This window comes from Natator depressus, chromosome 9 (genome assembly GCF_965152275.1).
Source record: "Natator depressus isolate rNatDep1 chromosome 9, rNatDep2.hap1, whole genome shotgun sequence".
Classification (NCBI taxonomy): Eukaryota; Metazoa; Chordata; order Testudines; family Cheloniidae; genus Natator; species Natator depressus.
In genome coordinates this window covers 31,923,879-31,947,367 of record NC_134242.1, presented here as the reverse complement: position 1 = coordinate 31,947,367, position 23,489 = coordinate 31,923,879, and the positions used below count along the sequence as shown (strand labels likewise).

The 23,489-nt window shown below is 40.4% G+C and overlaps 1 protein-coding gene across 1 annotated transcript in view; it reads right to left on the bottom strand.

Moving 5' to 3' along the window:
- Positions 1–861: 861 nt before the first annotated feature.
- The window catches only part of XRN1 (5'-3' exoribonuclease 1), a 78,938-nt gene continuing 56,310 nt past the window's right edge, over positions 862–23,489 (bottom strand). The window contains exons 30-43 of the mRNA XM_074963837.1: positions 20,190–20,259; positions 12,759–12,984; positions 11,957–12,058; positions 9,947–10,042; positions 9,519–9,633; positions 8,882–8,943; positions 8,140–8,250; positions 7,729–7,857; positions 7,290–7,446; positions 6,777–6,958; positions 6,377–6,490; positions 6,169–6,286; positions 5,117–5,277; positions 862–4,660 (exon numbers count right to left, since the gene is read on the bottom strand). Of these exons, the coding sequence (XP_074819938.1) occupies positions 4,364–4,660; positions 5,117–5,277; positions 6,169–6,286; positions 6,377–6,490; positions 6,777–6,958; positions 7,290–7,446; positions 7,729–7,857; positions 8,140–8,250; positions 8,882–8,943; positions 9,519–9,633; positions 9,947–10,042; positions 11,957–12,058; positions 12,759–12,984; positions 20,190–20,259 (1,940 nt within the window). The 3' untranslated portion in view covers positions 862–4,363. The remainder of the gene's footprint in view (positions 4,661–5,116; positions 5,278–6,168; positions 6,287–6,376; positions 6,491–6,776; positions 6,959–7,289; positions 7,447–7,728; positions 7,858–8,139; positions 8,251–8,881; positions 8,944–9,518; positions 9,634–9,946; positions 10,043–11,956; positions 12,059–12,758; positions 12,985–20,189; positions 20,260–23,489) is intronic.

Sequence of the window (23,489 nt, the reverse complement as noted above, 5' to 3'; positions counted from 1 at the left end):
CCTCTCCAAATAACAATGGAAGAAAATAATGCAATTGCCTTTTAAGGCTTTTAAAGTTTAAAATAAGTTTTAAAATTTTGAGGTTTGTGACACTGATCATTTTATGTAGCAACTTGTTATTTATTCAAATAACAAAACTATATTTTTTCTTTCTTTTAAGGAGTTTACATGCATCTCAATTTGTATCTTCAGTACACGTTCTGTCATTCTACTTTGTTCAAGGGTTTGCCTGACAGAATATTATTTGCCTGACGGGGGGATTATTATTAGATTGCTCTGACTGGAAAACATCTCCAGAACTCTCTGGTCTGAGTATGGGAAATGGCTTCTTACCAGAATGTCATGTCACTGATACTACTTTTCCAGATGCCTTCATGTCAAGAGATCATATACTGTACTCCTTGGAAAAAAATTTTTAACTTATCTTTCTTGACTGTTGGGATCCTCATGGCCCTTCAGTCACCTCTAGGCTTTACAGGTTACAGCTGCTCATGTGAGGATCCTAGCACTATGCTCTCCCATTACAGAATCAAGTGTTATCTTCTGACTGCTGCTCTTAACTAGCAGCAGAAGCTCAAGCAACGTTAGCAGATCCTCAATAGCCACTTGAAGGTGTTTCATTTGTAACTGACTGGCAATCATTGAAAATTCATGCTTTTGGTCTCCTGAATGACTGGTGGTGGGACATCAAGAAACCACTCCAGTAAAATGGAAGCTTGCTGCTTTTTGGAATCAGAACAACTGGATTTTTAACAAGTTTAACCCAACTCTGAAACTTTGGATTAAGGGCAAGGTAAGGTTGTTCCCAAATAACAGGCACTTGAATATAAAACACTTAAGATAAATCATGTTTCTAATTTCAATATTTAATCCAAGCAGACGCAGACAACGAACAGGTTTATAAAATTATTCTGTTGAATTAAAATTCTGTATAGCATTTAACTCTTATGAATAATTTTTATCCTTCAGTGTATCTTATGTTCATATTTTAAAATATGTTTGCACAGTCCTTTATGCAACTACATACTAGAAATCTGCAGATGCACAACTTAACACTAAACAGGACAAAAAAATACATTCCATATCCATTCATATGCAAATTGAAAACATTTCACTTGGCAGATAAACAATGAAAAGTTATTTTAAAAAAATCAAACTACAAAAATGCACACATAAAAGTCTTCCCTTCTGGATTTTTAATAAAATACTGCTCTGTATAAGATCTAATGAAAAATTCCAGTACTTACAAAATACTTTATATCTATGAGAAAAATGAATGTTTAAAGTTATACCTGTATGAATTAAACATAATTACAGAGTTGACATAGAATATAAAAACAAAAGAGCTGAAATAATAGATGATATGGCATAGGTCAGTGTACACATCACATGTAACAGAACATGTGAAAGCTAAAATAAGTCGATTGGGCACCAGGTAGTGGACATTACAGAACCCATAAATACAGATAAAATGGACAGTAAGGGTAACTAGGAAATAGGGACTAATACAATACACAGCAGATATAGAATCAAATATTTAACTTATGTATAGAAATTTAGTATGGCAGTTTCAGTGGCACTGGGAAAAAATTCAGCTCCTGCTTTGAAAGTAACCATTTCATGAGGGAAAAAATGGTTTATTTATACTTGTATTGGCATAGTCTCCTTCACAAATCATTCTTTACATATTTGCATATCTGGCTATCTAGATACAAGAGGACACTATAAACTATATAATTCAGTATTTCAGCAGAGACTCTAGTACCCGCACCCAGCATCTACTAGCCATGTAATCTTGGGGATAACACTGAAAAACAAGGTTTTATGGAGATGAGAATCTCTTTGGAAGGTTTGAAGGTGTGCTAGCAGAACGTAATCCAGTTTTCTCCATAATGGGCGCTTCTCAAAACTGGAGATCAAATAATAGTACAAGAGACTGGGAACTCAGGGTATGGAAATCTAGTTAGGAGAAGCAACATTTTAAAAATATTTATGTCAGTATCAGTATCATGCCAATATCATCCCTAATGTTGTTGATGAGATACAGATACATTGTGAAGGTCAACTTTTTCTTAGTGGAATGTACCTTAAGACCCTCTCAAAGGCAAAGCTGAAAAAATACAGGAGTTAATATATTTTGACAGATGTTGCCTCTGAGAAACAGGATTTTGAACCCTATAAATCTAAGTTAATTTAAACAAGAAATTGTTTCAATCAATTTAATAATTAAAGATCTTAAAATTCACATTGTGAAGAATGAACTCAGATTGGAAAGCATCAGATTTAAGGAAAAGCACACAACACAACAGAATATAGATGAACCTTTGAGACTAAGTAGGAGCAAGATGCTACTGAGAGACTCACTATCTTCTTTAAAAAAGTTGTACAAAAGTTAATCAGTGTAAAGACCTGCAGCTTGCTATTCTAGCTTGGAGATGTGCAGGGATTTTGAATGAGTAACAAGGCACAACATAAAAATAATCCTGAAATTACATGATTTCTGGAATCAGAGTTTAAATACACTGGATCCACATACAGAATCTGTCATCTCTGTGGGACAGTCAATCCAGATTAACCAGAAGAGTTTTATGATTATGTACAGACTACTTAAAAGGACTGGCATATCAGAGGCCTAGAAGACAAGTATCTGGCCAAAAAATACCAAATAAAATTTCTGAGAGAATACACTGTCTATGGGAAGGATAGAAGTAGCAATAGCTATCAAAGACCCCCTGGAAGGCATGACAGCAGAGAGGAGACAAAAACAGTTTTGGGAAAATGAATCAAAAACTTTAGGAAGAGAAACTCTGTGAGATGAAATTGGACACTACTATAGGAAAGTGAAGCTATGTTACGTTGGCAAAATAGCAAGACAAGAAACCGAAGAAAATTCTGCAAACTTGCATGTCCTGCATGAAGTCTGCTTAGAGACAATGTATTGAATCACTGATTAAAGTCTGACATATCACTAATCCTTCTACGGTTTGGAGGTAAAGTATTTTCACCAGGACAGACAAGAATAAGGTAAAAATGGTGGTGCAGACTCAGCCAACATCTGCAGAGTGCACCAAATGAGACGAGACATCAGACCAAAGTTTTGCTTTGGATCCATAGACTTTTCATTTATGAAGAATAAGAATTGCATGGATGCATGGATCATAAGGTAGTACAGGACCCGTTCAGTTTTTTCTTTCTTTTAGATAGACAAGATACATAAAGAATTAAGATATTACTAGTTAAAGTGATAATTCCCTCCAAAAAGGTAAATTGAGAATTTTTTGTCTGGATGTTATTAGGGAATAAGCTTAGAACTCTAACTCAAGGATGACAATTTAGTGTGTCCTCTGCCACCATATATTACCATGAAATTAAAATATCTATTAAAAGCCAGCTAACTACCAAAAAAATAATAATTTAGAAAAGAGAACCTGCCAGATTACGAAGTTCACTGTATGGTGAAAACTGCAGGTGTGAGAAGTTGGCTCAAAGGGTGAGCATGAGTTTGATTATCATGCTATATATACAAATACCTTTGCGTTCTACTCATTTTATAATTTAGAAAAATTCAGGATTTTTGTGGTTTTTGGAGTCCATGAAGACGTGCATGTGGATGTGTAGTGGAAATCTATGTTGGTAAAGTGGAGTCAGATTTTAAAATGAATCCCAACTAGCAACTTTATTAATGTAATTTGAACTGAGAACTTCGTTTGCATTTGCTTGTATTCTATAAGCCAGTTGTCTTCCATTAATTTATTTTTGTTCTCTGTCATATGAAATTTACAAGTAAATAAAAGCCTTCTCTATTTTATTACATTACCATAAAAAAGGAGTTAAAATACAAAAGATCGTGTTAAGCAATGTTCAGTGCCTGACTTATTACTGCCCCATATCCCACCCCAAAAGCAAGGCAATTCTGAATTAGGATTCCCACTCTAATATTATTGCTGCTCACCCGCTATAGTATGTAAGCCACTGTTCAGAGACCTAGGCACCAATGGATTGTGTGGTGACCTTAATTCAGGATTTTCTGGCTTTTATCAGTTTAAGTCAAGATCTTTAATCAAATTTTAACATAATTTTTATATGTATTTATCAACAGCCTGAAAAAGCCTACCAACTGAAAGTCTTTCACTCTTTATTATACTTATTTTTTTAAAATAATGGTTTATGATTTTTTAAAGGAGAGATAGATATATAAACACTGGGGTAAGGGGAAAAATAAAATCATACTTAAAATGGTTGATTTTTCTAAATAGCACTATGATTTTTTTAAGGATATATATATCTATCCTTAAAAATCATAAATTATATATATGAAGAACACTGGGGGAAGAGAAAGATAAAATCAGTCTAGCTACAGTATTTATTCTGAAGATTTTGGTGCACCAAAATTGACAGCCAGTTTTCTTGGCTTTCGTTTGCTAGAAATGTTTGGTGTTGCTTTGTTATGAGGAACGTCTGGAGTAGCTACGTTGTCTTGAAAACAAACAGTAGACTGAACAGCTTGAGGAGATTTTAAAGTAGTTGAAGTATCTTGTTGAATGAGCTTGTTGGTGTCAGAATACATTAGCTGTTCATTCTTTAGTGGTACAGCTTGAAGGGAGCTCTGGAATTCTTTGAACTCAGAATTTTTCTTGCTAGCAGCCCTTTTTTTAGTTACCTTTAAATCAAATAAATATTATTTAAAAGAATGTCCTCTCACAAAACTGAAAAAAATTTACCACTATAAAAATGCACATAGAGCAGTTTAATAATTTTCTAAAACTAAACAATGTATCCACAGGAGTGTCTTTGCAGCCATCATATCTCTAAAAATAAGATTACAGGATTGTCACCCTGAAGCCTAGAATATCTGTGGAATCAGTGGAAAGAGATGGAAACAGCTACAAGCATGGTTGAGAGCTCTCTTTGTTCAGAATATCACCACACTGAAACATTACTGGCATTCAGGGTCTGATACAGACCAGTTTTTAAGTTCTCGGCCATTTTCGACTTATGTATACACTTGACTTTACAAGTTACATCCGTGTGGCAGCATGGGCTTTCAGCTTGTATATAAATACTTTTAACATCTTTTACAAAAATATGATCTCAAGACAATTCCTGTCATACTTACCTGTAGAGGAATAAACTGGTTGTGAGTACCAACTGGTATAGTTCCTGCAAGAGGCATATTACCATGATATGAACCGGGATAGTAAGGTTTGCCATGAATAGGCACTGGAGCTCTCCATGGCACTGGACCAAACATGTGAGATGATGGAGGCATCATATTGGCTGTAAAAAACAACAAATAACGTTTAGTTTCTATTACTTCCTTTTAGGAGGGTGGGGAGTTCTCCAAACCCAGAGTATCTCCAGGATATTTTTTCACTTTGCTTCTTTCACCACAAAGGCCCTGTTTTACAACTGAGAAGGGCAGAATGCACTCTCTCTGAAACCAGTCAACAATGCAAAGACTGAGGAGAAGTGGGGGAGCAGTGCCTGCTTGGGGACCTCGAATCCTACACTATTGCTAAGTGCCTAATTGCTGGTCACCACAGTCACAACCCTTCTTGCATTCTACAAAAATAGCAGAGTATTAATGGTACCATGGGAATTTTCAGCAGGCTTTCTTGGGTTGTTACATCACAACACTGCTTGGCAGAGCGTGGCAGCCTTCCTACATAGTGTCTCAGGGAAGTACTGAAAAGACTCGAGAGCTGGTTCCAAAAAATATGACAAAGGGTGCCTTGATTTGCCAATTCACAGATGATTGTTAGCTATAGGAGAAAATACTAGAAAAATACTAGTTAAGACGATATGGAGGGGAAGTCACAAAAGCAGAGCTTTCTGGCAGGTCCTAGAAGTAGATGTGTCTTCCTTCCTACTGACCAGGACCAACAGTTCTAGACTGCTTCCTATTGTATTCAGGAGAAAAACCAATAGATAGCACATTGACACATGTCCTGAGAAGAGCGACTGAACAAATGGAAGGTGTGGAATTCTTTGTTCTCATGTGTCCATGAGAGGAGGTTCACAAATTTCCATTTTCAAGGAGGCTCAGAGGTACATCTACATACAGCAGGGCCTAAAATGGTGTTCTCTGGAAGTCACCCATCTTCACAAAATCCTATTAGAATTACAGTCAAGTTTTCAATTATTTGAAAAAAGTGTATTATTACTTACCAGTGGGTTGGGTGAAGACTGGAGGAATGGATCCAGGTGGTACAGGAGCTCCCATGGACTGATAATTTGGAAATATCGATGGAGGTGGCGGCAAAGAAAAGTTCACTCCTAAAGAGCTCTAGTTAAGAGAGAATAATTTTTTATAACAGGCTCAATGCAATAAAACAAGAAAAAAGATACAAGGTGTTATACAGTATATTGTTCTCACCAATCGTTGTAATGCAAAAAATGCAGCTCTCTCCTTGGCTTCATTTTCAGAGTGACACTGAGGTCCATGTACTAATAAGCCATTGGATAATTTTACTTGACAAACTGTCATGGTCTATGAAAATAACATAAAATAGATTTTTTTCAGGAAAGTTTTTTTGTCATCACTGTATGCAAGCACACAGAAGAGTTAAAATTTGAGACAGATTAACATGAATTAATACAATAGTTTTAAGTTCAGAATTTTATTTTTGGAAACGAATCAAACCAAACAAGAGGCACCAAAGTCTCATCTACACTGGGATTTTAGTTATTAGTGCAAATTCATAGCAAAGGGCATGATTTACATGCATGCAGCTTACTCCACCAGCCTGTAGTTATACCTATAAAACAAATCTTACCTGTGGTGTTCTGAGGAAGGAGAAATCTGGTTGTGGCATTCCAACCAGGGAACAAATACGAGAGAGTTCAGATACTGGGGTAGACAACGCAGACTGTGGGCCAAGGAGAGGGTGACCTCCAGTTTCCAAAACCTGAGCATTATGAGGGCCTCCTACACTATGAGGCTTGTTCATGTAAGCAGCTATAAAAAAGAAAACAAGAAAAAAATAGTATCAGGCAAATATATAGAATAAAAAGACAATTCTAAAACACCAACACAGAAGCAAGTATATTTGAATACGTTCCTGGTATTTTGAGAATGTCTGACTTTAATGCTACACATTCAAGAGTTTACTTAGGTAGTATAGGGATTTCCAGTGCTGAATAGTAAAAAGGGGATAGAAAATATGGAAAATTCTACTGTTTGATCCTGAAAACAAATATCAATAGCAATCTTTTTACTAATTGTAGAGATAAGTTAACATAAGGCTCTTTAACTATTTTGCTGAGGATTAGCTGGTATCTGTACATACCCATTTTTTTTGTTTGTCTATGCTGCATGGCAGCCCCATGGGAATCCTGCCTATCGGAGGTAGCAGGAACTTCATTAATCAGTGGCTTCATTTCATTCTTGGTTTCTATGTCAGAGCCATCAATCTTCAAAATTTCTTTGAGCATCTGTGTTCCCTTCTTTAGAAAAGAAGAAAATATTCAACAATCCAATTAAATTTAGATTGCACTATTCAAAGAGAATTAAAAATCCTGCACAATGGTAACAAAAATTTTAACTTTTTATTTCCCTGAAAAGTAATATTTTACTATTAACTGTATATGTTATTTGCTTTAAGAAAAGTTAATTAAATATAATTATGTTTAATAAAGTAATATGTAGATTTGTTTGTAAACAGAAGTATAAGCAGCTAAGAAAGCAAATGCTAAATTGTCACCCAATGGCTCCCACAATACACAAACCATAGCAAAAGACTGTGGAGACAGATGTTCTTTATTGGTGACTCTTTCTTCCTTGGGATAAGATGATTGCACTTCATTTTCTTTGGAGATTTTCAAGGATGCTAGAAGGTTTTCAAGTTCAGAGTCCTTCTAAGGAATAGAGGTAAGAAGATACTAAAAAATTAATGTAAAACTTTGTACTTAAAATAATAAATACCATGACCAGAAATAACTGGTTTAAAGAAACATTAAGTCTACTTCAGGCTATTTAGTTTTGTCATCGTCTGATCCTAATACAGCTCTCTATATGTGGAACTCCATTCAAGTCAACAGGGACTGTGGGCACAGAGTGACTTCCAGGTTGAAAGTATCTAAGCATTAAAGGGCCAAACTAGTCAGAAGCAGACTCACATTTAACAAGCCAACTCTTACCTTCCCAGCTGTACAGGACCCATCAACAGAAGCCTTCTGAATTACAGGCACACTTGGACTTTCATTCCTCTTCAAAAGCTTAACATTATATTTATTTGCTCCTGCAAAATTCTGAAAGAAATTGCAATGTTGATTATTACACACTAACACCTCACAGTTAAAATGTAGATCAGCTGAAAATAATCTGCAAATAGTATTTCACAAGCTATCATTCTTGTATCTGAATGGACTACACCCTAACGGAATAAGAAAAGGAGTACTTGTGGCACCTTAGAGACTAACAAATTTATTTGAGCATAAGCTTTCGTGAGCTACAGCTCACTTCATTGAATGCATTCAGTGTCCATGATAACATCTATGTTTTGCAATTATAGTATCAGCTTTAAACATCTGAAGCCAGAAAAACTGCAGAATAATTAAAACAATGGAAGAGATTAAAAAAACTTCTGACATGCTTGCTAGCATCAGTCTTGGAATGACATGTCATAATACGTATCATGTCTGACAGAAGCATCACCTCTCATTTTCTGCCTGTAAAGGCTCCAAGAACAATGGTACAATGTTATATAAAATTTCTAAAGGATAAAAACGGCCACAAATACAAGAACCTTCCGATAGCTGGCAGCAGAATTCACTGAGCTGCTCAGTGGAGACAATTTGTAAAATGACAAACTAGAAAATAGTAATAAAAACAAATAAATAATTATTGGTATACATGTTCTCAATATAAGAGGAAATATACCTGTTTATTTGATATTTTGTGTGTCTGACTTTCATATCTTGGAACTTTAGAATCTTCTTTAACTACAAATAAATTAGTTCACAGTATCAGATGCGCAAAGGAACATTTATTTTTTAATGCTTTTAAAAGATATGAAAATAATCAAATTGACTCCAGAAACCATTATATGTCCCCAATTAGATTAAATCAGAATTAAATTTGAGTTTATGTCTCAAACATTTGTTAATTCCGACTTTATTGTTCCTATGCACTTTTCTTCACAGGATAAAAGAAGCAAACATTAATTATGTGATAATGCTTATGTAGCTTTACTCGTGTCTAGTAAACATGTTTACTTTTCCTTCCAAAGGTTGTACATGCAAAAACATCCTCTATAAGTTTGATAATGTGGGCCAATTGCTTGATTAAAGACGGCAGGGTCAATTTGTAGAGAGGTCAGATATGCTTAAAAACAGCCAATCCTGGCCTATTTGGGCTCAGTGGGACCAGGATTTGACCAGAATATATACAGTATTGTGTTCATAAAACCATTTGTTTATAAAATGTTGATGGCAAAGAAACTCTGCAGATATTTCTATAAACAATCAGAAACACAGGCCAGCTTTTTCAAAACTAGATTTCTAATTATAGTACTTACACTTTTTAAATGGCTCCTGTTTTCTTTGCTGGCCTTTGAGGGTACTCTCATTGAAGCCTGGTTTGTACAACTGGTTGCCAGTTCCTGGCTTTGTTTCTTGAGGTAGGATTGCACCCTAGGAATTGAAATATTCACACATTTAATATTAACCAGAAGACAGACACACACAATCATTTACAATCTTTACAACAGGTCATCACCTCTTTCTACAATTTTCAATAAAGTTTTATACTACACAAAATTAGCTAGTCTGATCTTTGATATTAGCCAAAAAATGTTTAATCTTGTGATGAATTCAGTGAAAATGAAGAAATGCCTCTATATTTTACGTTGTCCATACATAACATATACCCACAAACCAATATTTTCTCTCTAAACAGAAGGAACTTCAGTGAAAATGTTATTCATAATGTCAGTTATATACTAACCTTCTCATTCATATTTTGTTGAACATGCTGAGATTTCCCAGACCCTTGCAGTGATTGCCAAATGCTGCAAAATTCATCATCTTGTTTATTCTGAGCCTGGCAAAATATTTTTTTTAAAAAACCTATAAATACAACTTTTGCTCCAACAGAGATACAAATAAATTCTTAAGGCTTGACTTTCAAAGGTGCTGAGCAATTGTCCCAATGACTTCAAAAGAATTTGTAGGAGTTTGTAACTTCTGAAAACTAGGCCATATTTATACTATGACTTTCCCTAAGTGTTTCCCTAAAATGTTAATGGAATTAGTTTGTTTTGATGTTTTCCCTTCACCAGTAACCTCTAAATTTTTCTAAAATGAAAGAATGTAACAAAATGCATTTCAAGTTTCCTTCCAAAGGCATGCATGTTCCCAAGCCAGTATCTGCTTCATTGCTAAGGCCTTGATCTTGCAAACCCTCATCCAACAGCTCTCCTCACTTGAGTAAAGTTATGCATGCATTTGTGTAGGAATGGGGCTCAAATATGTAAACAACAATTATTAAGAGGATCTTATGGCCTGAATGGGAAGGTGTGTAAAAAAAAAAATAATAATAATAATGATTTTTTTGGAAAACATTTTTTAAAAAGCGTTTTTTTTTAAATTTAAATCAGGTTTTTTTAATTTTGTCATTTAAATTATATTACATTTATCTTTTTAAAAATAAACCTGTTTAAATGAAATCTGATTTAAATATAAAATATGTTAAGGCTTAAACTTATTATAATCTCTTAAATCATTTAAATAAAAATAAATATGCTGAATCAATGAGCCTCTATCAAAAACTTTGAGTTAAAGGCTCCTTTTCTACATAAAGAAAGAATCAGTGGAAAAATTCTAACTTTTGAGGTCAAGCTTCAAACATATGGCACAATAGATCAGCCTAAGTTACTTAGGAGATTGTCTCATTTTCAAGAGACTTAGGTGAGTAGGAACTAAGCTCCAGCCACTTTCACTTCGATTTACTTGAAAATTTTCCCAGGCTGACCTGAAACAGTCAGTTTAATTCACTGACTACAGTTACTCCCTCTGTTTAATACATCACTTAGTTGGATGTTTCGAAAAGAGAAGTTTATGGATCCAAAAAAGTCAAGGGTTTGTTTAATAAAAATACATTTTATATGCTGTTTTGCATGTTTAATTAAATTCCAGTTACCATTCTAATCCAGCTTGACACAAATATTAGCAAAAAGTTAATTATCTAGTAAATAAGCAAAATATCTTTCACCATTTTCTTACTTAAAATGTACAATAAGAATCTGAAAATATTAAGCTACATAATTGCTTAAATAAATTAATACAGGTAGTGTAGCACAAAGATGTACCAAATCTAGTGAAAATGCTCTATTTAGTTTTAAATCAAAACATTTTAATGGTTATATCAACCAACGACAATGCACCTTTCTTTAGAAAATAACTGAAGTACAAATGGAAGAGTTGATTAAAATCGATTTAATTCAAGGCTTTCCACTTGGTTATTTAATTAATGATTTATATTGCCTTGTTTTAAATCAATCCATACTGAAATGGGTTAAATACACTCACTTCCTTACAGATTCATTAAAGGCTGCCTCAGTCTGAATCTGGATTACAAAACACGTGTGTTTGACAAGGGTAGTCTGGCAGTGCTAAAAATCTGTAAAGCTAAGGCAAAAGGACACTATTGTAAATAGCGAGCCACTACCAATACTAGCCTCTAACAAGCAAGCTGGAAATGCAGCCATACTCACAGCAACAGCTTAACTCTTACTGTATATTCATTTGAATCCATTATTTTTTTGTTCTGTGATGATCTGGATAGTGTATAACTTCCTTTTGGCAAGTATACTTTGCTAAACAACAGCCAGTTTAATTTTCCGTTTGACTGAGAGTGATATTTGCTCCAATGTTTTCAAAAGGTTTAAATCCCTCTGCACATAAACTGAATATGGATTTTTTAATACCCAATAAGAAAACAAATCATAACACTTACTTTTTGTTTCTGATTGCCTCCCAAAAAAGATCCTTTCTGTAGTGAAATGGAATTTCCCTGATTTTCAGCCCTGAGATTGTAATGCTGTCTTCCATTTAGTTGCTAAATCATTGATTTAAAAAAGTAGATCAGAGGTGTTTCATTGTTTCTAAGTTATTTTGTAGAATGGTTTTTCTTCCACAGATTTACATTATGAGAGAATTCTTAAACAAGAAATCATCCCTCAAAGTCTCACTGTTCTTTAAAGAAACTGCTCATTAAGATAAAATAGTTAAATAAAGCCTATGACAACTCAGTCTTATTCATGCCATTTTTCTTGTGTATTGTATTTCCAAAATGAACTGAATTCTCACCAAGGTACAAAATAGATAACACAGGAAAATTAAGTCTTCTGTTTATTCTCAGCAGGGATACAATCCTGATCCATAAGAACAATCACTATTGATGGGGGTTGGGAAAAAAAGAAGATAGTTGTCTTTCTGCCAAGGTTGCTAATAGAAAGGCTACTTTAGACACTTGCCCACTAGTAACTGGACTGAAGCTACCAACTTCTTTCACAAAGGCCATCAAACTGCTGTCAGAGGGACCAAGGTTTTGGGCCATTTGAATTTTGGACAGATCTGAATTAGTGCCTTAGTGAATTAGTGTAAAAGCCTCCATATATTACTGAGTCACTAAATTCTGTCTAACCATAACCAGGAAAAATACAAAATTCTGTCAGTATCAATGAAGATCCAACCACAGTACTAACTCCATTTCTTTGGGAAAAGGATTGTATATAAACTAAAGAGAAAGATCTTACTCGAGTAGGAACAAAAAGGGAACGAGGAGAATGGTTGAGACCTCCTAGATGCACTTTTTGTGAGCATACAGATGATGAATCAGATGAGCATGAGTTGTAATGATTCACAGCTGGTTGTGGTTTCACTATGGCTGTCAGTTTCTGATTTCCTGTTTCCGACCGACTACCATGAGATAGGTTAATTAAGGCACTTGTTGGCAGACGATAACCTCTAGCAGGTGAGCACCTAAACGGAAAAGAGAAAAGCAAGTTAAACAATTGTTTTAAGTAATTATGTTGTTGATTGTCCACTGCTTATATGTCTCAGATAATAGTACTTTTGCCTCTGGGCCAGAAGGCCACAGATTCAAGACTGATAGCAAGACCTGAGACCATACCTAGTATTAAAACTGCAGTAATGTCCTTTGGCTATGACGTTAACCATATAATGTTCCCTCCTGCCTGCCTTTGGTGACTAGCCAAGTTAAATATAATACATAATACTACTCTTTGAGCTTACATAGCTGCTTTCAAGCAATGAGTTCAAAGCACTTTATAAATATTAATCATCACAGCATGCTTTTGAGGTCACCATTGTTATAACCATTTTACACAACAATAAATTGACACACAAAGATATTAAGTGATTTGCCTAAGGTCACACTTCAAGCCAGCAGCAGAGCCAAAACCAAAACATCAATGTCCTGGTTTCTAGTAACTTCTATATCACACAATTTCCTAAAATAAGTGTCCTAAAATGGAAGTTGTTGGGTACTCAGTGCATTTGAAAATCTGACTTCTGATTTAAGTACCTAAATATGAATTTGGGATCCATAACAGAATGAGCTGGCCCTTAAAGGGAAATTGGGATCAGCCCCACCTCCCAGGGGATGGTTTGGGCTGGTGATTGGGTTGGGTGACCTGGTATCACAGGGTAGCCCAGGAGCAAGGACTTCTGTAAGAGGTTGCCTGCTCCCTCAAAGTAGGAAACCACCTAGAGGAGATCTCTCCATAGCGAGTCAGAGTCTGGAGTGGGCTGGCAGAGCTGGGACCGAATGCTTGATACCAGGGTAAAGAGAAGAGAGCTGCAGGGAACCAGAGGGGATCCAGGGTCAGGAAGGACTGGGGAAGAAGTTGTCCCTACTAGCCATAAGGAAAGGCCTGTCTGGAGCTACTTGCAGTAGGAGAAAAATATTTTAGAGGGAATTAGGAGCTCAGGAAGGGCATGGAAAGGGGACAAGATCGAGGAAGAGACTGCAGAGGAGGTAGGACTCTTCTGTGGAGAGAAACCCACAGGGGGTAGAGTAGGCTTCTGGGGGTGAGGGGGGAGCTGAGTTAGGGCCTACAACAGCTGGAAGAGACCCACAGGGAGCACAGTAGTCTCCTGTGGGAGGAAGCCCTGAGATTAGGCTTTGTAAGTGGAAACAGAAAACTTCAGTAGCCTAAGGGAGCAGAAAAATTATTTGGATTTTCATTTGGATCCTAAAGTTCAACCCCCTTTTGGAGTAACTGAATGTGACTTGGCAGAAAAGCTGAGCCACAGAAGACCATGTGAGAGGCAGATAGCCTGCAGGAGGTGCTTCAGCTCAGGATACTGGCGACATTAAGCATGGATGCAAGGGGGTGCTCTGAACTGGGAGTGTGCCCCACTGCACATTTATTTTATATTAATAAACAGGTCTACAAAAGGGGAGAACAAACAAAAAGCATTGGTTGGTTTAGCTGCAGAAAAGGGGACACTAAGGCAGCAGCAGCAGGGTCTGAAAATGGGCAAGGCAAGAGCCTGTTACAGGACCATAACTGTAGGAGAAGGTTACTTACCCTGTGCCATAACTGAGGCTCTTTGAGATAGTTGTCCATGTGGGTGCTCTATTTTAGGTAATTCCGCACCCCTGTGCTTGTAATCGCAGATTTATAGTAGCAGTGCCAGGTTGGGTTGCACATGCGGTGTCCCTGTCTTGCGCCACCTCAATCGGTTACATAGCGCTGTGCGACCAACCCCCCCTCAGTTTATTCTCTATCTCACAGTATCCAGCATGAAAAATCTGAAGTCGAGGGGACGAGGGAGGGTAGTGGAGCACCCACAGGAACAACCTCAATTACTGCACAGGGTGAGTAACCTTCTCTTCTTCTTCTTCTTGGAGTGTCCCTGTGGATGCTCCACTTTAGATGACTGTAGAGCAGGTCCCCTTGGTGGAAGAAAGGGGCTTCAGAGTTAAAGTCGTGGCAGATGATAAAATCGTAATCCGCATAAAGCATCTGAGGATGCATGCTGCTCTATGGCATAAATGTGTGTGAATGTATGGGAACACGCCCAGGTTGCTGCTTTGCAGATGTCCATAGTGGGGACATTGTTAAGGAAGGCTACCAAAGCAGACAGAGCTCTGATGGAGTGTATGTGAGTCCCTGGAGGGGGCTGTAGCTGTTGTTAGTGATAACAAAAGTCAGTGCATCTGGAGATCCATTTAGACAGCCCCTGTTTAGATATGGCATCTCCTTTTGATCGTTCTACAATGGAACAGAATAATTTTGGTGACTTTCTGAAAGTCTTTGTTCTCTCGATGTAAAAGGCTAGCACCCTTCCAACATCCAGGGTGTGAAGTGCTGCTTCTCTTTTATTCTCATCGGGTTTTGGGAAGAATGATGGGAGGTGAATGGGTTGATTAAGATGGAATGAAGAGGCAACCTTAGGTAAGAACCTTAGGTAAGATGCAGTCTTAAGGTAACTTTATTTTTGAAGAATGTTGTGTATGGGTGACTGTGCCATAAGGGCTCCCAGTTCCTTCTGCCCTATGAATTATTGTTGGGGCAGTGAGGCTGTAGCCGCCAGAGAGCTGAGGTAGGCCCCGATGAACTCCAGTTTCTGCACTGGTCCAAATGCTGATTTCTGTGCATTTATTTGTAGCCCTAGACATGTGAAAAGAACTACTGTGTTTTGAGTAGCTTCTAGTGTCCCTTGTTGAGTCAATGCTTTGAGTAAACAATCATCCAAATAGGGGAATATTATGACCCCTTGTCTGCGTAGGTGAGCCACCATCACCATGAGAACTTTCAAAAATACCCGTGGGGCAGTGGACAGTCCGAAGGGCAGAACTTTGTACTGAAAGTGGCCTGCCCCTAGAACAAACCTGAGGAACCTCCTGGGTGACAGATGTATTGTTATATGAAAATATGGGTCCTGGAGGTCAAGGGCAGAGAACCAGTCTCCTCTTTCCAGTGCTGGAATTATGGTTGCTAATGTGACCATCCTAAAGTGTTGGGTCTTCACTAATTTGTTGAGTTTCCTTAAGTCGAGAATGGGCCTCCATCCTCCACATTTTTTCTGGGTTAAAAAGTAATGTGAGTAAAATTTCCTCCCTCTGTGTTGTGTTTGTACTAATTCTGCTGCACCAAGGCGTATGAGATAGTTTACGTCCTGTCACAGTAGATGTTCATGAGGGGGTACTTGAAGATGAACAGGGCTTGAGGGTGTGTGTGTGGGGGGGTGGGAAATAGAGGTAAATGGGATGGAATAGCCAGTCTCGATGATCTCTAATACCCATCTGTCTGACGTGATGGTCTGTCAAACTGGATGGGATGGGGTCAGACAGTCTCTGAATGGATGGGAGGTAGAGAGTGTTTTCAGCACTTGATATTGTGGGTATCTCGGGCCCTCAACCAAAATGGTTGTCTTGAAGGAGGTTTCTGGGACGTCAAAGACTGGGACAGGGACTGTCGTCATCTTTCAGATCTCTGCTTCCATCTTTGAGGGTCGTATTGTCTCTGAGGTTGTGCATAAGGCACAGACCGGAATCTTTGTGCTGAGCAATACTTGTCCTGTTTTTTCTTATTCTTATATGCCCAAGGATTTCAGCGTCACTCTGGAATTCTTCAAAGTGTGAAGGGATTCATTGGTTTTGGATGCAAATAACTTGGGGCCTTCAAATGGGAGATCCTTGACCATGGATTGTACCTCTTTGGGAAACCCAGAAGGGTGGAGCCAGGATGCACATTGCATAACTACAGCCGGGGTGATGGAACATGCTGCTGTGTCTGCCGAGTCCAGTTAGACTTGCAAGGCTGTTTGAATGATAAGTTGGCCCTTCCAGATGGTCGCCCTGAATTGTTCTTCTTTTCTTCAGGCAGAAACTCAATAAAATCCAATAGTTTTGAGTAGTTTGTATAATTGTACTTGGCCATTAATGCCTCATAGTTGGTGATCCTAAATTGTAGGGTTGCTGATCAGTAGGCCTTACGACCAAAAAGGTCTAGTCTCTTCCAGTCCCTGTAGTATGGGATGGTTCTGGAATGGTGTTTTCTGCCCCGTTCATTCACTGCTTCCACCATCAGGGAGTTTGGTGTGTGGCGTGAAAAAAGGAATTCCATTTCCTTAGATAGGACATAATACTTTTTATCTGCCCTTTTGAAGATGGGTGGCACTGTTGGCGGGGTCTGCCAGATGGTTTTGGCTGGGTCCATGAGGGAGTCATTGATTGGTATGTTTCAGAGTAGCAGCTGTGTTAGTCTGTATCCACAAAAATGGCGATTCTGGAGGAAGTTGATGTGTGTAGTATGCCCAGCAGCTTATGCTAGGAGTCAGGCACCTCCACTAGTGGAATGTCCAAGGAATCTGCCTGTAGTGAAGCGACAACTCACCGGTGCGGCACCTCCTGCTGGTCGTCTGGGAATTAGCTCTGTCCAGCTTACGGAGCACCCTCTGCAGGCCGGTGTCACACCTACCGCTGGCCCCGTGTCCCTTCTGGACCCCAGTGCCCTTTACCCTGGGGTTCTGCCCCAGCAGTACCCCCACACTCTGGGTCTTCCCTCCCAAGGGAACCCCCAACCCTCTAAACCTACTTTGCCTCAGTGGCTACTGCCAGTCATCATCTAACCCCTGCTCACTGGGGCAGACTGCAGAGTAATGGCCACTCATCATTGGCAAGGGGTTAGGGCCTGCTGCCTTTGCCTATCCTCAGGTTGCCCCTCTGCAGCCCCAGTACCTTTTGGCCTTAAACAAGGCCTGCAGCCTGGGGATTTACCATTCTGGAGCTCCCCAACTCCCTTTGCCCTTCCCCAGCCCTGCTCCACTTCAGGTACCTTCCTCTTCAGCAGCTAGCCCTTCCCACTCCCGGGCTAGAGTGAGACTCGTCTACTTCTGACCCACAGCCCTCTTATAAGGGCCAGCTGGGTCCTGATTGAGCTGGCCGCAGCTGTGGTCAGCTACACAGTCAGCTTCCCGTAGCTGTTCTTAATCCCTTTCCCTGCTGCAGCCCTCTCCAGGGCAGCTTTTAACCCCTTCAGGGCCGGAGTGGGGTGACCACCCCGCTACACTGCCACTCTTAAAGAGCTCCTGAAATTGTTTAAAATCATCCCCCATGGTGGGAGGTAGAGGCATGATGGTTTCATCCGGGGAAGAGAATGAGGAAAGTTGGCTGCTGGTGCAGCTTCCTGGTCTGAAGCCTCCTCCAGTTCCTCAGCCACCTCTTCTGGAGGTTCGGAGGGTTCTGGTACAGAGGGTGAAGGGGAATGTCTTGACCTCTCCCTGGGTCGACTGGGAGGCTTGTGGTGTTGTGTTCAGTATGCTGCCCATGGTTCCCAGTAAGGTCACTGTGGTGGGAAAGTCATAGGTCGTGACACCCATGGATGTCCGTACTAGCTCGGAGTTTGAGATCCCGGATGATAATCTCTTTGTTGTGATGGACATGGTCTGGCAGATGTATGAGGAGGCGAAGAGTGATGGGTGGCATAGATTTCCCCTTCATCCTAATTGTCCTCATCACTTGAAAAGAGAGGAACAGATCTGGGCAATGCGCTAAGATGGCTTGGTACTGAGCATGCTCGAGTGATGTTGGTACTGGGAAGAGAAGTTTCTGGTGCAGAGACCAGGAGATCCTTGTGTCAAAGGAATTGCTGTGGTACCAAGAGCATCGGTACCTGTGAAGGCTTTGGTGGTGGTACTGATGTGTGAGGTGCAGTGCTGAAGAACGTGCAGTGTGTGCCGTGGAGGCACCATAGCTTGCAGTGCTGTCAACTGCTTAGCGCCGAATGCCTCATCAGCTCCAATGGTACCAAGGCAGAGCGTTTTGCATTCCCTTTGCTGCCCTTGTCCGAATTAGCCCACTTAGGGTCTTTTGCTGGTGCGGTAACCTCAGTACCGCATGGTCCCACTACCTTGGAGGTGGAAGGCTCGGTATGGCTGGGTACCAATGGGGTCTGCCGAGTTGGAGATGCAGTTTCTTGGTGGATTCCTGGGGGGGGGGGGGGGGGGAAGATGAAGCCTGCTTTTCAGTCACCTTCTTGGCGGAGCGCTCTCTTGCCTGAGCATGTGAAGAGGAGCCTCTGTCTTGGTCCATTCTGTTTAAATCTGAAAGCTTTGATTACAGCAAAATTTTGTGGCAGGATGAAATAGGTGAATTCTGTTGCTGCACAATAGGTAGGGTACCGGTTATAATGACTGCTGTTTTCATCTACACTTGCCCCACTACCAGCATCAAAGTCACCTCCTGTTTTGTAAAGTAGTTTTCAGATACTATAACCTGAGCATGAAAGGCACTATTATAAAACCAAAATCTAATCTATTTCCAGTGTGATTAGAGACATGCAGATAACAAGACCTATCTGGCTTCAAGATTAAACTCGATAAGTTTATGGAGGAGATGGTATGATGGGATAACATGATTTTGGTAATTAACTGATCTTTAAATATTCATGGTAAATAGGCCCAATGGCCTGTGATGGGATGTTAGATGGGGTGGGATCTGAGTTACTACAGAGAATTCTTTCCTGGATATCTGGCTGCTGAATCTTGCTCATATGCTCAGGGTTCAGCTGATCTACATATTTGGGGTCAGGAAGGAATTTTCCTCCAGGGCAGACTGGAAGAGGCCCTGGAAGTTTTTCGCCTTCCTCTGTAGCATGGGTCACTTGCTGGAGGATTCTCTGCTCCTTGAAGTCTTTAAACCATGGTTTGAGGACCTCAATAGCTCAGACAAAGGTGAGAGGTTTATTGCAGGAGTGGGTAGGTGAGATTCTGTGGCCTGCGTTGTGCAGGAGGTCGGACATGGTCCCTTCTGACCTTAGTATCTATGAATCTATGAAACAAATAGCACATTTTATAAAACACTCTATTTGCAAGCACATCTGCATAGCCTAGTTCTCTAGTCCTTTACGTGTGGCATGAGGGTGGTTGCTTTGGAAAAGATAAGAACTTCACTTGGGGATGTCAGTATCAGGAGTAATAAGCACTTCTTCAGAGACACAGATTCTGTTTTCATGAAACTGTCTCTAGTCATAAAGAATGAGGGACAAAAACACCAAAAAACATACATTACAGAAGCAAAACTGCCTCTAAATGGAGTTAGTCAAATTTCTCATGAGGTATTTAAAAACACTCACACACATCAGCAAAAAGCTAGTAATTTAAATTCAATTCAGTCTCACAAGGGTACAAAATCAGTATGAACAAACACAGACCTTATTGTTAGGCCTCCAGGGAATTCTTCATCGAACAACACTTCAAAGAGTACATCCATTTCTCTGCTTGCTGTAGAAAATAATGACATGCACTGTAAGAAAGTAGCCTACATGCCTGTCTACCATTAATAGCACACTGTGGTAATGAAGACGACATAAAACTAAATTATTATTAGAGAGACACTTAAATACCCTATGCCCCAGATACAAAACTTAATTCAGTTATTTGGAAACTCCTCAAAGAAGGTTGTGTGTGATTGTCCTCTAGGATATGCATAAACTGTAAATCTACTATACGCAACTATAAGTAGCAGTAATCTAGAGTCATAATTTTGATAGCAGTCCCTAATAGTCGGTTATTTTCCCAACACACAACTGTACTTTCCTTTGGGTATTTAATGATAAAAAGAGAACACATTCTTTCCTTTTAATAGCTAACCCTATATATTGGGCCTACTTGATTTTATTTTTGTTGCTCATTTTTTTAAAACACAGAATATGTAGTTTGTTCTCTGTACAATGATGGCATGGTCAATGGCACAGAAGCTTTATGGATATAAAACCATCTGGAAAGAGAGACAGTGGGTGGATCCATACATCCAGGCAACCAGAGACCAACAGTTTTGAAACTGGCTCTCAGCAGAGGATATCACTTGTATAGTAATGGATAAATATACTGTTTTATAATTTATATTAATCTAAAGTCATTGCAGATGAAAAAGGGCATATTTTAAGGTTTGGCTTATCTGAAATCCCGTTAGACACAACATTAATGAAAGTGACTATTAAAATGCCAGACTAAAGGGATATCTACTCCACTGTTTCTCAAAGTTTTTCATGTCGTGACTGCCTGAGTAGGTGAGTCCTTTCATCCAGATCCCTCAAAAGAGGTGCCAATGATATATAGCAGTTGTTTTCAACCTGGTGGTCCATAGACTGTCTTATATTTCCTAAGGCAGTGGTTCTCAATCTAGGGGCGCCGCTTGTCCAGGGAAAGCCCCTGGTGGGCCGGGCCAGTTTGTTTACTTGCCGCATCCCAGGTTCAGCCGATCGCGGCTCCCACCGGCCGCGGTTCGCCGCTCCAGGCCAATGGGGGCTGCGGGAAGCAGCATGGGCTGAGGGATGTGCTGGCTGCCCTTCCCGCAGACCCCATTGGCCTGGAGCGGCGAACCGCGCCCAGTGGGAGCTGCGATTGGCCAAACCTGCGGACACGGCAGGTAAACAAACCGGCCCAGCCCGCCAGGGGCTTTCCCTGAACAAGCGGTTCCCCTAGTTTGAGAACCAATGTCCTAATGGTCTGCACCTCCATGCGAAATTTTTTAAGGGTCTGTAAATGAAAAAAAGGTTGAAAACCACTGGTTTATAGGGATTCTGGTATCTGAGGAAGAATGGTTGCAAGTGACACAGTATGTCACTGAAGAGAAGCCTAGATCGAAACCACAGATTGAGAACGCATGCTCTACTTTATGGTGAGTAATATTTACTCCTGGGGGAATTCTGCATGTGTAGAATTTATGTCCCCCACAGATTTCTTTTATTCCCCGCAGAAATATGACTTTCTGATGGACAAGCAAAGGGAAGCCACAAGACCAGTCATGCGACCCTCCCCAGCAGTGTTTCAGGTGCCCAGGGCAGCCAGCAGAGAGGTAAATCACTGTTGGGCGGGGGGTGGGACTGGGGAAGACCCAGCTGGTGGCTCCTACCCTGCGCTGGGCTCAGCTGCTAGTCCCAGCTGGGCTGGGGGAGGACGGGACTTCCTCTTCCCCTGCATGGCATCCGGGGCCATGTCAGACCCACCCCCAGATTTATCCTCTGGCTGTATGAAGCTCTGCAAACTCCACCCCATTGCTTCCTGTACCCACTGCTTCTTAGCTGCACGGGGAGGCACTGTACAGGGGAGCTGCTCCCACATCCGCCCAACCCCGTGCATACAGACCGCCTCATACCCAGACCTTCCTGCTGAGCCTCAAACCCCCCCAATGAGCCCCACTTCCCCTGTCCCTGGACCATCCCAACAAGCCACCCGCACCCGGATCCCCACCCTACCGAGCCCCAACCAGCTGCACCTGGAGCCCCACCCCACTAAGCCCAATTCCCTCAGCATCTGGACCCCCCCACTGAGCTCCCCACACTCAGACCCCCCTGCCGAGTCCTATCCCCTCCACACCCAGACTCCCCTCCCTCCATTGAGCCCCAACCACCTTCACCTGGACCCCCCTGCAGAGTTCCATTCTTGTTGCACTCAGAACCCACACAACAAGCCCCTGTGCATCCAGATCCCGCCTGCACCCGGATCCCCATCTGAGCTGCCCACACCCAGATTGCCCCACACAGAATCCTCTCAACCCACAGCAGGACCCCCCCATACTAAGCCCCTCCACACTTGGATCCTGCCTTGCTGAGCCTACCTGCCAACACCTAGTGCACCTGGCACAGAGGAGTAGGGCCCTGGGGTGTTATTCTGGGGCAGGCCCAGTCCTTGTGCTGTGTCAGGGTTGGGTGCAGCCTCACAGTCGAGTCCGTGTCCCGGTGAGGGAGCTGCACAGTGATCTCCCACCTCTGTGCAGTCAGTGGCCTGTGCTCCTCAATGCCATGCTGGAGCTTCCACATTTATTTGACAAATATAATTTGCAGATTTTTTTATTTTTTGGTGCAGAATGCCCTCAGGAGTAAATATTTAGTGGAACCTTAAGTATGATAAAAACATTCGGACCACCACTATTGTGTCCCTCTGTTTTACTGTCACTCTCTCCAATTATGTCTCTCCTCCTATATGCCTTCCCCTACTTTCTGGTATGTGTTCCTTCTCATTGGCTTTACTGCCTGTCCTTTATTAAGGAAGGCCAAAGACTAAGTAGTTCCACATTCAAGGGTAGAACTACTTAACACATGAAGTGACTGATAAATGAGCTTAGGGCTTGTCTACACATGGAGTTATTCCAGAATTAAGAGTGTTCAGATATGGAGCTATTTTGGAATAGCTATTCTGCTTCAAATTCACATTTTACCTTATTCTGGAATAACTTGTGTAGACAAGCTCCTAGATATGTTACTAGGAGCTTTAAGCTGGATGTGCTGCTTAACTGGAGAATTTTTAACTGAACTCTCTCACACTGCTAGAAAGTCTCCTCTCTAGAAATTCAAATTCTTTTTTTAATTGAAGTTTTCTATCACTTTGTCAGAAACTTTGGAGTATAAGCAAATCCTGTCAGTTTTCTTCCTCACTTGTTACAACCAGGGCCAGTACACATCTAGGAAAGGCTGGACAAACCTATTTCACTTTCTCTAATCCCTTCCACT